Source organism: Brassica napus, assembly GCF_020379485.1.
Source record: "Brassica napus cultivar Da-Ae chromosome A5 unlocalized genomic scaffold, Da-Ae chrA05_Random_7, whole genome shotgun sequence".
In the NCBI taxonomy this organism is placed as follows: Eukaryota; Viridiplantae; Streptophyta; class Magnoliopsida; order Brassicales; family Brassicaceae; genus Brassica; species Brassica napus.
The window spans coordinates 10,479-27,895 of record NW_026014044.1 but is presented as its reverse complement, the minus strand read 5'-3'; the positions used below and the strand labels follow the sequence as shown (position 1 = coordinate 27,895).

The window sequence follows — 17,417 nt, the reverse complement described above, 5'->3', positions numbered from 1 at the left end:
TGAGATAGGGAACGATAATGGTGTAGGTGAAGATTTTCAGGATCTTTCCGATGAGGAAAGTGAGGTCAAAGGTGAAATTTCTTATGATCCTGCTGCAGATGGAGATGCAGTAAGAGATGGGGAGAACAAGGAGGAAGGTGAGATTGCGAAAAGCGCTGTTGAGAGCGAGACGGTGAAGAAACGTGGAGCAAAGAAGAAACTTTTTAAGAACATGGGGATTGGAGCAGGGGGTACCACAAAGAAGAGATTGGTACAAGGCTTTGTATGTTCACGCAAGCGTACACATGCTAAGAATGGATCTCGCCAAGGAGAGGGTATCAAGCAGGTGGATGATAAGGGTTCCTTAAACCCCAAGTCAAGTACCCCCAAAGAACTAAGAGTATATGAATGATCAAGTACGACGAAGCTGAGTTGGGATCTTCATTGTTTGTTTCTGGTCTTTTTCATTTCTTTTTTCTAATAAGCTTGTTAAGCAGTCCACGGGTCAGTCTGGTTATGTTTGTTTGGTTTTTTTATTTGATTATCTCATTGTATGCTTATCTCTCTCGATATGAGACTTTATTGTGGATTAAAAATGGTTTCTATGGTTTCTCACGGTCTCGGCATGACTCTGTTTTACTAGAGTATATACCAAGAATCTTGTTATCGTGGTTATGGACGACGTTAATTATGCTTTTACAGGGACTCATTCATCATTTGGCATTGGTATTAGATGGCATTATGAGGAGAGATTTTGGTCAATGTCTTAACATGAATTCTTCACACCTTTTGAAGATATTGGATTCTCTTAATTGTCGAAGAATGATTCATTAAGAATTGCAAGATACGACTGGTATAGAAAAGAAAATAAATATTGTGGTATTGTTAGGAATGCCAATTGTGGAAGGTAGCATCACTTATGGCTTTGTATAAAGTATCATTCATCAGGTCAACAACTTTTCATCATGCACAGTTTTGGAGAGTTCCTTTTACGTGGTTTTCGAAAAGAAATTATGTATAGAAGTCTCAAGCAAATAATATGGTTTATTTTTGCTGTGGAAATTGGTAAGACAATATGGAACATATATACAAAAGTTGGGTGCAACAACATGGGCTTAATTCTTGTTCGGGAAGGAAGGGATATGACACGTTTATGGAGTTTGCATGATGGTAAATTAAGTGAGAAAAGAGGCATGTTAGGAACAAAATGTTCTGATATTTGTCTCCGGAATTGGGCTGGTGGCGGTGGTAGCATGGTACCAGATGCCGAGGTATATGGTTAATGATTCGAATTTTTCAAAAGCTTTAATCATACCGAAGTTAAAAGTTGGAATTGAAATCATACCGAAGTTAACAGTTGAAGTTAAAATCATAGATCTGATTTTATGAGAGTCCTCAGCTGGAATTGTAGAGGTATGTGTAGCCAATGGACCATCATTTACCTTAGGGAAATATGGTATAAGCATAAGCCGGACATTTTATTTTTATCGGACACGAAAAAAGATTTTGATTTCGTTCAAGGGTTCCAATCTCATTTTGGATATGACAAGTTGATTACATTGGACCCAATTGGGAGGAGCTGAGGTTTAGCTCTCTATTACAATATTGACTACCAAGTCAATATTTTATACACGAGTATTCAAATGATTGATGTGGAAGCAGTGATTTTGGGAAAAAAGATTTTCATGACCTTTGTCTATGGAGAACCAGTACAAAAATTACAGGAGCAGGTTTTGGAAAGGTTAACATGGTACGGAATTTTGATGTCTGAGCCATGGTTTATTATTGGCGCTTTAAATGAGATCACGGGGAATCATGAGAAGCAAGGGGGTGCCCTTCGACATGCGGAATCTTTCTTGATTTTTAATAATATGATCAGGAATTGTGGGTTATTGTAATTCCCAGCACGGGGGAATCAAATGTCTTGGCAAGGAAGAAGAGGAAAAGGAAAAGGAAAAGGACAGGTAACAATACGATGCCGGTTAGACCAGGCTCTGAGGAATGAAGATTGGCATACATTATTCCCCTGCTCGTACACAGAATACCTTGGAATGGTGGGATCTGACCACCGTCCCATTGTAGCGTTTCTTGAGGAAAGGATGCCTAAAAGGCGAGGAGAATTTAGGTTTGATAAAAGATGGATAGGCCAGGAAGGTTTAATGGATTCTATTGGTAAATGATGGGAGGAAACAAGTGGGAACAACCATTTGGATTTTTTCACAAAGATAACTAACTGCCGACACGAAATTGCAAGGTGGAGGAAGAATAACCCTCCATATGGGAAGGAAAAGATTAGTGAACTTCAAAGAGCTTTGGAAGAATTTCAATCAGATGATACTAAAACTCAGGAGGACATAGTCGATGTTTCAAGGAAATTACAAAAAGCGTATAAAGATGAAGATGATTATTGGCAGCAGAAGAGTCAGAATATGTGGCATACTTCAGAGAACATTAATACCAAATTTTATCATGCCTTAACAAAACAAAGGAGAACTAGGAACAGAATAGTGGGTCTACACGACGAAGACGGACAATGGATAATAGAGGAAACATGTGTCGAGAAAGTTGCAGTGAATTATTTTAATAACTTATTTAGCTCCACCTCACCATCAGATTTTGAAGGTTTCCTGGATGAGATACAATCAAGCATTCCCATCAAATGAATCAATGGTTGCTTAGACCTGCGACAGACAATGAGGTTAGGATTGCCCTTTTTATAATGCATCCAGAGAAAGCACCGGGACCAGATGGGATGACAGCATTATTTTTCCAACACTCTTGGTCCATCATTAAAAAAGAAGTTTTAGATTTGGTAAATATTTTTTTACAAACAGGGAAACTGAATGCTAGGCTAAACATTACCAACATTTGTTTGATCCCAAAAACAGAAAGACATACAAGAATGACTGAGCTGAAGTCGATACAAGTCATTGCAATGTAGGATACAAAATCATTTCCAAGGTTCTATGTCAGCTACTCAAAGGATGTCTTCCTTCTCTTATTTAGGAAATTCAATCGGCTTTTGTACCAGGACGTTAGATATCAGATACTTTCTTATTGCTCAAGAATTGTTCCATGGATTGAGAACCAATAAATCTTGCCAGAGCAAATTTATGGCAATTAAGACGGATATGAGTAAAGCGTATGATAGGATGGAGTGGGCCTTTATTCAAGCACTGCTCAAGAAGATGGGTTTTGATACTAAATGGATTAAATTGATGGTGGAATGTATATCTTCGGTACAGTACAAAGTCTTATTGAACGGTCATCTAAGGGGACTCATATGCCACAAAGAGGACTACACCAGAGTGACCCACTTTCTCCTTATTTATTCATCATGTGTACGGAAGCTTTAATAGCGAATATTAAGAAAGCGGAAATGGCGAAGCAACTAACATGCCTAAAGGTTGCAAGGGCATGCCCGTCAATTTCTCATATTCTTTTCGCGGACGATAGTCTTTTTCTGTAAGGCACAAAATGAAGAGTGTCAAAAAATCTTCAAAATTTTAAAGGATTACGAGGTAGTTTCTTGTCAGCTGATAAATTTCCAAAAATCTTCTCTGCAGTTTGGGCATAAAGTGGAGGAATCCACTAGACAGGAACTAAAGGACATACTAGGGATACAAAATATGGGAGGCATGGGAACATATTTGGGAATGCCAGAGGGTATGGGAGGGTCAAAGACCCAAACATAATAGGATTATTTGGATGGACTTTTAAATTTTTCATGAAGGGAGGAAAAGAGGTAATTATAAAATTGGTGGTTACGGCTTTTCAAACCATGTCATGTCTTGTTACCGGATACCAAAATCGGTGAGAAAAAATTGAAAAGTGCGGTGGCAAGATTTTGGTGGAGTTCAGGAGGAAATAGTAGAGGCATGCATTGGCAATTTTGGGATAAATTGTACAGGACAAGGATGATGGAGGTCTGAGGTTTAAGGATTTGACAGACTTTAACACGGAAATGTTAGGAAAACAACTCTGGCGTTTAATAGAGAAACCACATTCATTATTTTCTTGAATTTTCAAATGATGGTATTTCAGGAATGCATCACCCATGGAGCCTATTAGATCGTACTCACCATCTTATGGCTGGCGAATTATAATATCAGCTAGATCTCTGTTTAGCAAAGGACTAATTAAACGGGTGGGAACATGATCATACATTTCAGTATGGAATCACCCCTAGATCCCAACCACTCGCCCGAGACCAGCAAATAGTAATCAACAAATTCTTAATCCTCATCTTACAGTGGACTCTCTCATCAATACCACTTCACATAAATGGAACTCTCAAGTGATTCGGGATTTGGTGGTCTCGGAGGATGCACAAAATTATAAAAAGTATACCTTTGAGTCATCATAATACCATCGATAGAGACGGTTGGCACTTCCCCAAAAATTAGAAATATACGGTTAAATCTGGTTCTCATGTGGAGAGAGTGTACCCAGATTTAGAGAAGACGCTTCCGATTTACGATACAGATGTGACTACTCTTAAGGCCTTTTGTTGGAAAATAAAGTGTCCACCTAAAATTAAACATTTTTTGTGGCAAATAGTATCATGATATATCTCAGTAAAGGACAATCTTCGGGATAGAGGGATTCAATGGGATACACAATGTTCACGATGTGGCGCAGAAGTAGAATCAATAAATCACGTATTCTTTGAATGCCCCCCCCCCCCGGCAGTCCAAGTTTGAGCTCTATCACAAATTCCATCGAAAATAACTGTTTTTCCTACACAATCGATTTTTGTGAATATGGAGCATCTGTTTTAGAGGGTGTCCCCGACAGAGGCTAGTCATCAGTTTGCTTGGATTCTATGGTACATTTGGAAAGATCGAAATAATATGGTTTTCAGCAATATCAATACTGATCCCAGAGATATCCTGCAATTCACAAAAACTGAATCAAGGATTTGGATAGAGGCTCAAACAACTCTTTCACAACGGGTAACCCAATACAGGAAAGGAAACTCAGATATTTTAGCTAACATTTCGGGTCGATGGTGATTTACGTATGGATCTTGGAAAGACAATTATCCTTTCTCAGGGAATGGGTTGTACAGTACTTTAGAAGGTTTCGACGGGCTGATGGGAGCAAGGAATACGAGAGCCAGTCTCTCTCCTCTTCATTCAGAGCTGGAAGCTCTTATCTGGGCAATAGAAAGTATGAAGAATTTAAGACAGTTTCATGTGACGTTTGCCACAGATTGTTCTCAATTGGTAAAGATGGTTTCGGAACCAGCAGAATGGCCTGCATTTGCAACTTACCTAGAAAATATTCAACATTTGAAGGAAAGTTTTAATCACTCGGAGATCATCCATATATCAAAAACGTATAATATAAGAGCGGACAATCTGACATGCAGTGCGAGGAAACAACCGTTTTTCGTCGTTCACATGGATTTTGAATTAACAGTGTGGTTTGCAGAGTCTTAATTGAGTCCGTTTGTTGATGATTAAAAAAAAACGGATATACACTAACCTTTTTATTTGTCAACGTGTATATACACCAATCTTAGGTGATCGCAACTTATGTGATGCTTTTTATTTGTCAACGGATATACACCAATCTGAAGTGATCGCAATTGATGTGAACAAAATCAGACTTACTGCGTAATTAAATAAAATTTATTTGGATGATAGAAAACAAAAGAAAAAACTAAAATTAATTTAATTATTAACAGTACTCGACAGTTATAACAAATGCCAAAGTATATTCAAATGTTTTGTCGACAAAAAAAAGAATCGAATGTTTTATAGTTGATTGTCGACCGATCATCAGTTAGACGGAATGATGTTTGAGATTGGCGTTTCACTTTTTGGTCTGCGAGACTACGACTATTGTGTTCGATTTGGAACAATAGTAGAAGTCTAGGCGGTGTTAAAATTCAATTGAATTTGAAAGAATTAAAATTATTAAAAAGTCTGGTGGTTTCTAATTATGTATTTCATCAGTTTTTCAAATACATTTATTACTCCCTCCGTTTTTAATATAAGTCGTTTTAAAGCTATGCACATAGATTAAAAAAATCATTAATTTTTTATATTTTCGAAACAAAAACATTATTAATTATTTACCTAACCACAATTCAACCAATAGAAAAATAGAAGATATATTATCATTGGTCAGACAACATTAATTATTAATAAATATTACTTAAAAAAACCGAAAACGACATATAATTTGGAACAAATTTTTTTTCTAAAACGACTTATATTGAAAAACGGAGGGACTATTAGATTAAAGATTTTTAATCTTTCTTCTAAAATACATTAAATTTTACGCTATTTAATTTAGCAATTTTAAATGCTGTTAAACATTTTTGTTATTCAATTTTGATGCATTTTCTGATAATGATATTTTAATGAACATATAAAATGAAATAAGGTTGAACTTTGAAGATTATTCTTTATATTGTTTATTTTATTAGATATGTATTATTATCAATGTAATACGATCAATTTGGAATGTGATTTTTATTAGGGGAATTTGCCGAAAATGATCTTTGATTTTAAATGCAAAAATATATCCTAAATTCGGTCAAATGCAAAAGTAATCATTTTTACGATTATAATTCTAAGAATTTTTTGAGGTTAGTGAAGTCTTCTCTAGAAGTCTTCTCATGTATTTAATCTAAAAAATAATATAAAAAATATTTTGATGGAAAATAAATTGAAATGATAAACAATATTAGATGATAAAAATTTAGGAAAAATTGCCTAAACTACCACGTTCCTAATACCATTTTCATGTTTATCTTAACAACTTTTACCCTCGTTTTAAAGAGGTAAAAAACAATTATAACACTCGAGTTTAGAGTAATCTAGATTTAGGTTTAGAGTTGAGGAGTATGGTAGGGTTTTGGAATGTAGAGTTTATGATTCTAATATATATATATATATATATATATATATATATATAAAAATAAATAGTTAAAAATAATTTATAAAAAGAATTTCAAAATTTTTTTTGAAGAATATCAAAAAAAAAATTGTACAAAAAATATTTATAAAAAGTTCAAATTTAAAAGCGTATAATTTGAAAACTATAAAAAAGTATTGTTTATTATTTTTTAATTAAATAATTATTTATGTATTTATATAAAAAAATGGTATAAAAGTCTTTTGCTTCTTTAATTATGAAGGTATTTGTGAAAATATATTTTTAGTGAAGGTAAAGATGAATAATGGTACCAACAATACGGTAAACAACAATATATCGATGAGTAAATATAGGTTGTAAGTCATGATTTTCCTTGGTTTAGGGTTTGATAACATATGTTAAAATATTGTTTGTATTTTAGGGTTAGATTTTCGAATCCTTATTTTTTTTATAAAAATAAATATTTGAAATATATGTGTTTAGTTTTGTATATATTAAACATTTTAAAAGTTGATCTTATGTTTAATGAAGTGTTTGTCGGTACTTGGTTAGTTATTTGGTTTTACGTATGATGCATTACAAAACTTCTTGGACAAATAGGGTTTAGAAGGCTTCCCAAGAAATCTTTCGAACCAAATATATTTAACTTAATTAGATTTTTTGTTTCTTTATATAAATAAAAATTATATATTTTTACTCTTCCTCTTAAATGGCGGTAACAAAAATGTAATGTTTGTCACTCTATAAAACTTTCAAATCTCTCTCTAATTTCTTTGAACTTGAAAACATCAAACTTCATATATATTTCTCATTTGTGTCTCATGTCTTTCTCACTAATTTATCTTATTTTGCAGGTTTTTCATTTCATGATTTTCGTCTTTCACTCTTTTAAAAGTAAATCTATTAATTTGGATATGTATTTTATCTATTTTAAATGTTAGATTCGAAAAAAAGTTATAGATTTAACCTAATGGGAGTGTTTTATTTATTATTTAAACATAATTGTTTTCGAGACTTTCTCTATTTTGAAGCCATAATAACGTTTTTGGATATACTGGTTTTTCATATCTAAGTTAAACTTCATACTTCGTTAGCAACCAGTTTCAGAAGACTTCTCTAGAAGTCAAGATTTTGGAGAAATTTTCTTAGTGACTCTTCTGAAACGAATAGTAAATTTAGGGTTTAGAAAACTTTTCTAGTGCATCTTATGTTAGAAGATTTCCCACAAAACTCTTGTGAAACGAAAATATTTTACCTAATTGGAATTTTGTCTCCTTCTATAAAAAAATATTTACATATTCTCTCTCTCTTCCTCTCAAATGGCTGAAACAAAAGTGTAAAGTTTCTCATAGTAAAACTCTCTAACCTCTCTCTAATCTCTTTAAACTTGAAGACACCGAATTTTATATCAATTTTTCATATTTTCATCTCATGTGTTTCATACAACTTTATCTTGTTTTTGTAGGTTTTATATTTAATGGTTTTCACCATCCACTTTTTGAAAGGTAGATCTATAAATTTTGGATATGTATTTTGTGTTTTTATATTTTAGATTCAAAAAGCTATAGATTCAACCTAATGTGATTGTTTTATTTAATACTTAAGCTAAAAATATTTATTTTTGAAGTTTTCTATGTTTTAAAGACATTTTAACGTTTGGAATATGAAGGTTTTTCAGATCTAAGGACAATATCGGACTTCAGACTTTATTAGCAAACTTTTCCAGAAGACTTCAAATTTCATTCTTCTGGAAAATTCGGTTATGGAAAAAAAAAAAACTTGGTAAGATTTTATTTTCAGAAATTATTTTTTTTTGTCTTTTTGTATGCTAAATTTAAATAAAATTATAGATTTAACTTAATGTGATTATTTTCTTATTATTTTAGCTTAAAATTGTATTTTTGGTCTATATTTCTTTCAAAAAAGTAAGATATCTTTCTTTATGTTAATTGTTTCTTATTTAAGTTTAAAGTGTTATTTAAATAAAAAACTTTCTTTGGTTGTAATCATTTTTAACATTTTGAGATATGCATTTTTTTTTCAAATCTGAAGACTATATAGCAGACTTCTCGCCAGACTTCACGAGCAGCATTCTCACAAGACTTCCCAAGCAGCTTTCTTAAATTAAGTGAATTTTAACCTCGAATTAGAAGACCGTTAAAGAAGTCTTCTAATTAACCGTCAAATTTGACAAAAAGCATTGTAACTTATGTTGCAATTGATGGAATAACTCCACATATTGTATTCTATCCTGAATTTACTCTAAAGTAAGTAACCAAAATGATTTTTTGATTGAAAAATAGTTTTTTTAACAACGAAAGGTTATTTTATTACTTAAACTTGAGGTGATCTAGATAACCAGACATGAATAGAACAACCAATAAAGTAGAATTTCCATGAAAAGACCTTGCAGTTTTAGCTAAAGAATCAAAAATTCCTTTTTGCGCTCACGGAGTATAAGAGATATTGAAAGCCGAAAAGCATAGCTGGAGATTTTTAATCGCATCCAGTTCTGTTTCAAAACTTGGCCATGCATGAGGCTCTTTTATCCTTGTGATCAATTTTTTACAGTCCAAAAGTTCTGACTTGTCGAATGTTGGATCATACTCTCCATAGCCCATCGTTGCTTCTAATTATGTATGTAAAGCAGCCTATCGAAGTCTTAAGTTTCACATCTCCATAAGTTAAATCTTCCCCATGCTGTCCATCCAAACCCTAATTGAGCTGTAGAGATCTAAGAGCCATCCACCATACAGATGTTACCCAAGTTTAAGGCTTGTGGTTCTTCATTAAAATGTTCTTGTGGAAATGAATGCATCGTTTCATTTGCATTAAACTAAACTTGACATTTGCTTTCTGCATATTTGACTAGTTCCAGAGGATTTTTATCTACGCCCCTAAATATCTTATCTTTCCGAGCTTTCGTTGATATACTAGATTATTTAGGGATAAGGATTTCTGTAAAATTCTGGTACTTCATTGAATATAAATTATTTTAGCGTAGATGCTCGGGCCGAAAAATATTCGGGCTAAATGATGTTGCTGATAAAGATTATGTCTGTAAAATTGATGGACATTCGAAAATAGCATGAATAATAATTTCATCAGCTTCCACATCTTTGACAATAATTATCGCATCACATATGGCCGCATGTCAAGTTTTTTTGTTACCGCTAGGTGTCCTATTAACAGTTAGCAAATAAGATGATGTTTATTCTGAAAGACCTTTTCCAAGCTCGATACATTAAAATCATCATCCAACCTCAATATTCACCCTTGGTTTTTCTCCTCCCTCGTTATCATCTTCTACTTGTGATTCTTAAAAAAATAAAGAAAAAAAAATTGAAACACACAAATTTAAGTCTCCGTTTTAAGAAAGAAAAAGAAAACATTCGGTCTGAGGTGGTTCACACAGTTAGTGCCGAGTCTCACTTCTCTGCACCGTTGTGCCTAATGGTTTTCTCTGGTAAGTTTTACATTCTCCAGAAATTTTTCTCTCTTATATATTCTTTTCCGCCAATACATTATCTGGTTAATGTAAATGTTCCGGTTTTGATTTTCTCAAAATTCATAGCGCCTTCTCCTTCTCGGAATAGTAGCAAGAGCAGTGCCGTGCCAATCCTCTCAAGGACCCGAGGCAAATACGATGACTTAGCATTAGATTTTCACTATAAAAATTATTTATAATCAAAATATGAATTATATTGTAATATAATATAAAATACTATAGAAAAATAAAATAAAATAACATTAAAATGATTATGGTATTTAAATGATTTCACTTTTCATTTTTTATAAAGCATTTTCTTTTTCTTTTTTTTAGATATGTTCAAATTATAAGGAAAAAAAAAAACAAAAAGCATTCTAATTTATATATGTTAAAATAGGATAAAGTATGCTGACCATCAACATTCACACCACTAAATTTAACAAATAAATTATTTTAAATAGAAATACAATTTTTTGGTAGAAACAAATTTGAGAAAACAAAATTAACTAAAAAACTTGAACTTGAGCAAATAAAAGGTTATTTTCTTTTATATAATCTTAACAAAAAACTATTCTTTTGTAATTTTTTGGTTTTGAGTTAAGTAGAAAACATAAGTTTAAACAATTTTTAAAGATTTTCTTAAAAAATTAGGGTCCTAATTTTTGTAAATTATGTGGGGGCCTAAGGCTAATGCCTTTTTGCTAACACTATAGGCACGCCTCTGAGCAAGAGCTTAGTATTTCTTTGCTCTCCTTAAAGCTCTGTTTTTCCTACAGATCGGGAACACTAAACCCTAGCAAAGACAGTACATCTATTTCTAAATTGACAGTGCAAAATGGGTCAGTTTTGTTTTGAAATAACTTTTCAAGATTAATACTACACTTTTCAAGATTTGCTTTTTTGGGGAATGAATGCAGTTTCAAACTTAGTGTTGTAGTTTTGATTAGATCTTATGCGGATAGAGAAAGTGTATGAATTAAGATTGAGAATTATATTGAGCTATTACTGTTTTAAGTATAAGTTTCATGATATACAACTGTTCATCTTAATTGGAGTCATTTGAGTTTTCTTTTGTTAGTAAGTTAAAAGTTAGTTGGAATGAGTTGTCGAAAGTTTGACGTGTCTCCTAAGCCCTTTACTAAATCTATCTGTATCATCTTCTCCTGTCTATTCTCCTTAATTTAATGCAAAACCACCAACATCTTTCGTCTTCATGATTGCAAGTACTGACATGATAGCAACTCTTTAAGAGCGCGGCTTTATATTATACCACTCATCTTTGCTCACTTTTCCTCTTTGATCTTGCATATTTGGAAAGTAGCATGGAAAATTTGGACTTGAAGGGTTTAACAACACTTTTTCTAGGCTACCAAATCTTTCTAGTATTACAAAACGTATCTTCAGAATGACCCAGTCATGTTTATATTAAGATGGAAAGATGTGACCACAGTCTTGTTTATTTAAATTTTAAAGGTGCATGCTCTATTATTATATTTATACTCAAGTCTTGTATAACTGATTTGAGCCGGCCAAAAGAGATCTGTGTTGACTTTTAAATGAGCTGTTGTTGTGTTTCAGCCAACTAGCAAAGATTATAAAAAAAGTTCTGTTTTTTTTTAATATCAGTCTCTTAAGTTCTGTTAAAAACAGAATTGTGGCACAGAGCTCTTTGCTTGTGCACCTTTCAGAAAATTTCATTGATTGATGCATACGTACAGGATAACCTCTACTGAGGCATCCAATGTTGAAGGGAGAGGCAGAGCCTAAGCAGAAGAGAGGTAACCATTTTCACTAAAAGTTTTGTCTGATTAATCAAAATGTTTTCTACTTCAGTTTTGTGTCCCCTTTTCTGTCTTAATATGACTCAGTTATTGAGTCTAATATCTGAACATGAATTGCTCAATGAGCAGGTTGGTCAGAGTCGCTGCTAGAGTTTCGGTCAGGGTGAGGGGAAAAGATGAAAACTGAGCCAAAGAAACGTTGGAAATCTCTTGCACCGCTTCATCTGAAAAGCAAATCAGTTGCGCGGTTTTGCTTCTTTTCGAAAATCAAGTTGAACAACTATGGTCCAGGCCGTGCACCAGTCTATCTCAATGTTTATGACTTGACTCCTATTAATGGATATATCTATTGGGCAGGGCTCGGTATATTTCACTCCGGTGTAGAAGGTAAGCTTTTGTGTTTTCTTGTTGATATTGTGGTCTTATAGTTACTGCTAGCTAACTCTGAAGATTTGATGTTGAATGCACAGTTCATGGAGTAGAATATGCTTTCGGTGCACATGATTATGCAAACAGTGGTGTTTTTGAGGTTGAACCAAGGCAATGCCCAGGCTTCAAATTTAAGAAGTCGATATTCATTGGAACCACGAACTTAAACCCGGGACAAGTTAGAGAGTTCATGGAGAACATGGCTTGCAGTTACTATGGGAACATGTATCACTTGATCGTTAAGAACTGCAACCACTTCTGCCAGGACGCTTGCTACAAGCTTACAGGCAAGAAGATCCCGAAATGGGTGAACCGGCTTGCGGAAATAGGTAAACAGAGGTCCGCTGCATTTGCAAATCGTTTGAAGAACTCTGTTAGATGATTGATTTGTCTTGAACACAAACTCTGCTTTTCCTGCAGGTTCTGTGTGTAGTTGCATACTTCCCGAGTCACTCAAGATTACAGCGGTTTGCCATGATCCAGACGAGCAAATTCCCGAAGAAGAAAACGAAAAGAGAAGTCTTACGAGCTCATTCAGTTGCTTGTCTTCCATCTCCATGAGACAAAAACAGCTTTCGACGTCATCCTTATTCCTACAGTCACCTCTCAGAGGCTGCTTACCTCCATTTCAACTAAAACGATCAAAATCTAACAGCAGTTCCTTAAAAGAAATGTAGACGACCACATTTGTCTTTGTAATGGTGTTCGAAAAAATGTTACTTTTAACAATTCTTCAATCTGTTTGTATCGCTTCCAAAGCTGGGAACCATTTCATCTTTCCATGTATTGATTGCCTCAACTCTGTTTATATATCTAAACTGGCTGTCTTAGTTGAGAACCCATTTCTACTTGAATTTGAAAGAGACATTGTATCAAAACATCAGTGTTGTAATAAGCAGACAAGAAAAAAAAATGAAACCTTTATTCAAGAACAAGAGTTAAAAGCATGTTTTTATTGCTTCCAAAGCTTGGAATTATTTCATCTTTACTGATTTAAATCATGTATTTCTTCAACTCTGTTTATATATCTGATAAACATTGAATTTGAGAGGAACACTGAAACAAAACATCAGTGATGTAATAAAGCAGACAAGAACCAAAAAATGAAACTATTTATTGAGTATATGGATTACGGAAACGAATGATCAACAAGAAACCCAGTTCTTGTGAGTACTGATAATGGCTGAGAACAAACCTGCTGAAGAAATCACACTCGGAGCTGATAACACTCCCTTACCATCCCTAAGATCTGCGATCGTCATCAACCCATCAGCAAGATCTTGCAAGATGGACAACACTTTCAATGTCTTCTTCTCCTTAAGCTTCTTCATCTTCTCCTCTTCTCCTCCATTAGACATCTCAATCTCGTCCTTGATCTTCCTCAAATCCCTAATCTTCAACGAAACGCTCCCGACATACCCCACGAGCTCCGCCCATGCGCTGATCTTCTGCAACCATTTCGCGTGTTTCGCATCGATCAATCCCGATTTCGCTAACCAGATGAACTGCTCGACGAAGTAGTACAACCCTTCGCCCCCGTACGCGATTACCAGAAGGAGGAGGTCGCGGCTCGAGTCACGTGGCGAGGCTCTGAGGGCGTTGATGTCTTGTACGAATTTTCCGAGACGGAAGGCTTTGCGGCTGACTCCGACGCTTGATTCAAAGCTCTTGAGGCGGTGAGTTAGGGAGCCCGATTCTGGGAGAAGGGATGATGCGAGGATGATCTTGGTTGTGTAACGAGAGATCTTCAGGAGCTTGTCTACGCCGTCTCTTTTGGCCAGGTATGTTTCGAGGTGGTTTAGGAAATCTCTGTTTTTAGGATCCATGGGGACGAGGTTTTGGCAAAGCGAAGAAGAAGGGGATGATTGATGTGAAAGGATCCCAAGGCTGAATTATTGGTTAGCGTGCCCGGCAAATGTGGAACCCAAGTCGTTTTTTTAAAGAAAATTTTACTTAAACAGCACACAAATTAAGTAATATTACCAAAAGTATATAATTTCTTTTTTTTTTTAACTACAAAAATGTCACTACTTGTTAATAAATATCAGAAAAGAAATTTTGGCGCCAAACAAAAAAAATGCTGATATGTATTAATGAACTCAGTTGTAAAGCGTTACAACGGTTAGACGATTGAGTTAATATATATTGCGGTAGATTTGAACAACATGACTGATTTATACGTATAAATAAATCCAACAATACGGTTTGAGTTACAAGAACATGGCTGATTTATGAACTATAGGCTAACTTACGAACATAAACAAGCCTTAAGTGATGGATGATTTACATAAACCTTGCTAATTTTTGAGCTAACAGCTGACTTACGAACACAAGTCTTTTTTTAAGAAAACTTTTCTTAAACAACACACAAATTAAGCAATATTACCAGATGTATATAAAAAATTATGTTCTGACAAATAACTCAACTACAAAATCACTTGTTAATGCACATGAAATTTGCGTTTATGCTCAATAAACAACCCATCGTATATGTGGACTAGTATTTCAGTTGTAAGGAATTTATTGCTTTTGGGGACTAGACGAAAAATCCATTATAGATATGCAGTCAATGTTTGGGAGGATCCTTGGGTTCCCACCATAGCACTCAAGCCGACTTAACCTTTTGCCCCAATGTTGAATACAAAAATGCCAGCCAGCGATCTAATCAACAGTCAATCAAAAGAATGGGATGTAGATATGCAGTCAATGTTTGAGAGGATCCTTGGGTTCCCACCATAGCATTCATGTTGATTTGAACAACATGACTGAAAATATGTCATCTTATGTGGCAATTGGTAACATGAGATGTAGCAGTAACAAGAAATCTGACACGTCGACATATTTGATGCGATAATTATTGCCCTAGATGTGGGGAACCATAAGAAACTGTTACTCATGCCATCTTCAAATGCGCCCCAGCTTTACAAGTATGGTCTCTATCTGCAACACCAACTAACCCTAACATCTTCCCGTTATCAAGCATATACGCCAAATGGATTATCTGTTCTAGAGAAAGAATAACATTGCTGAACCAAAATTAGATATGGATCATTATCTTTGGATAATATGGCATATCTAAAAGGCTCTGAATGTAAACGTTTTAGGGGGATAGATAAGGAACAACTGGAGGTAGTCTGATATTGGGAAAATGAATGTCAAGCATGGTTTAGTGGTTGCGTTTGGGTTTGGAAGGATAGGTTTGGGAAAACTCAGCTGTTGGGGACATGGAATTTAAGTTGCCGAGAGACCGCTTTACATTCAGAAATGGGATATGGAGAGCATGCTTCAGTTTTCGACATGTAAGAGCTTTGGAACAAATTGCAAGGATTTGATTGCGATGATACATGACTCTCAAGCATGGTTGAGTTTTGCAACAAAATTGGAAGTGAGAAAGACGATGCATATCCGGATTTCAAGATCTCTCATATCACAAGAGCGCTGAATGGAATTTCAGATTCTTTAGCTAGGACTGCACAATCATTTTACAACAATCTTTATTTCATTGGTTATTCTATTCCGGTCTGGTTATCTGGACGATCTCAAGTTTGAGTAATAGAATAGCCGTTTGTTGTCATACAGAAATATCTGGCACCACAGGAATTTGTTGACGTGTTTTAGTGAACTCAGCCGTAAAGCGTTAAGACGGTATTGACAACTGAGTTAATATACATTTCGACTGATTAAACAACTTGGCTGATTTACACATATAAATAAGTCCAACGATATGGTTGATACAAAAACATGGCTGATTTATGAGCTCAAGCTGACTTACGAACATAAACAAGCCTTAAGTGACAGTTGATTTACAGAAACTTGCTGATTTTTGAGCTTACGAACACAAGTTACAATTGATTTATGCATCGGCTGGTTGATTTGTTGAAAAATTGCATGAGTTGTAGATTGGACACGAATGAGTTTTGTTTCTCCTGCTCATGTAATGATCATCGGCTGGCTGAGTTATAAAATTGATGGGTTAGTTATGGGAGATAGTTACGCATGATTTACGTATAACCAGCGTAAATCAGTTGTAATGAGATGGATTAACGGTAACTCCGCCTAATTATGTCTGATTTACTAGAAAAGATTAATTATTAAAATAGCATCATTTGACGGTTGATCTTTTTTACGATACAACTGACTTAATATTTACGTTTTCGTTTGGTGGCCTATTTTCGCACCCAATTTTTTGTTGTTTAATTATTAAAATAGTATTCACGTTGCGACTTGCTTACATTTGTACTTGATTGCTGATTTACGTGTTGTTTGGTGTCTTACTTGTCATATAAGAAAAAAAAAATGACATCAGATCAGATTTACCATGTCATCAGCTACTATTTCATGTCATTATTTACATTACAGACAATCTCAAATTAATTAGGGTTTGTGTTGCGACACCTTATCTTCTTCTTCCTTCTTCTTCTACCTTCTTCATCTGATACCCATATACAACATTTCAAGGGTCTAGAGTTATGCATTTAAATAAGAAAAAAACACACGACGAATTTGCGAAGTCGATACTCGATGATTACGGAGTGAGTCGAGCCATCAGATTCAGCTGTGCTACTTGTTCTCGAATAAAGCTTTGAAAACTATGGTGCACAATACTATACCATTTTACGTCTCTAATACTCGACAATTGAAAAGTTTTCTAAGCCTATGGAAAATCGAACAATACGTCTTTGTGTGGAGATTACGGGAAAAGGATAGCGAAATTTGTCGGATTTACTAGTACGATGCAGCTGACTTAATAATCAGCTACATGCCCATCCTCAGCTTCATCCCCCTCCTCAGATTCATGCCCCTCTTTATCTTCATCCCTCACATCAGCTTCATCCCCCTCCTCACCT

At 34.6% G+C, this 17,417-nt stretch overlaps 2 protein-coding genes across 4 annotated transcripts; one reads left to right on the top strand and one right to left on the bottom strand.

The window, feature by feature from the left end:
* Nucleotides 1–10,127: 10,127 nt before the first annotated feature.
* Nucleotides 10,128–13,410, top strand: LOC125575106 (deSI-like protein At4g17486). 3 transcript variants are annotated; one of them, XM_048770589.1, is made up of 5 exons: nucleotides 10,128–10,336; nucleotides 12,079–12,138; nucleotides 12,271–12,528; nucleotides 12,612–12,899; nucleotides 12,991–13,410. In XM_048770589.1, the coding sequence occupies exons 3-5, from the start codon at nucleotides 12,318–12,320 to the stop codon at nucleotides 13,245–13,247; spliced, it is 756 nt and encodes a 251-aa protein (XP_048626546.1). In that variant the 5' UTR covers nucleotides 10,128–10,336; nucleotides 12,079–12,138; nucleotides 12,271–12,317; the 3' UTR covers nucleotides 13,248–13,410. The 3 variants fall into 3 exon arrangements, with proteins under 3 accessions (XP_048626546.1, XP_048626547.1, XP_048626545.1); XM_048770590.1 differs by lacking the exon at nucleotides 10,128–10,336 and adding an exon at nucleotides 11,135–11,199; XM_048770588.1 differs by lacking the exon at nucleotides 10,128–10,336 and having other exon boundaries at nucleotides 11,466–12,138.
* Nucleotides 13,411–13,474: 64 nt separating this feature from the next.
* On the bottom strand, nucleotides 13,475–14,490 carry LOC106368137 (peroxisomal membrane protein 11A). Its single transcript, XM_013808034.3, has one exon. The coding sequence runs from the start codon at nucleotides 14,394–14,396 to the stop codon at nucleotides 13,716–13,718; it is 681 nt and encodes a 226-aa protein (XP_013663488.1). The 5' UTR covers nucleotides 14,397–14,490; the 3' UTR covers nucleotides 13,475–13,715.
* Nucleotides 14,491–17,417: the final 2,927 nt, after the last annotated feature.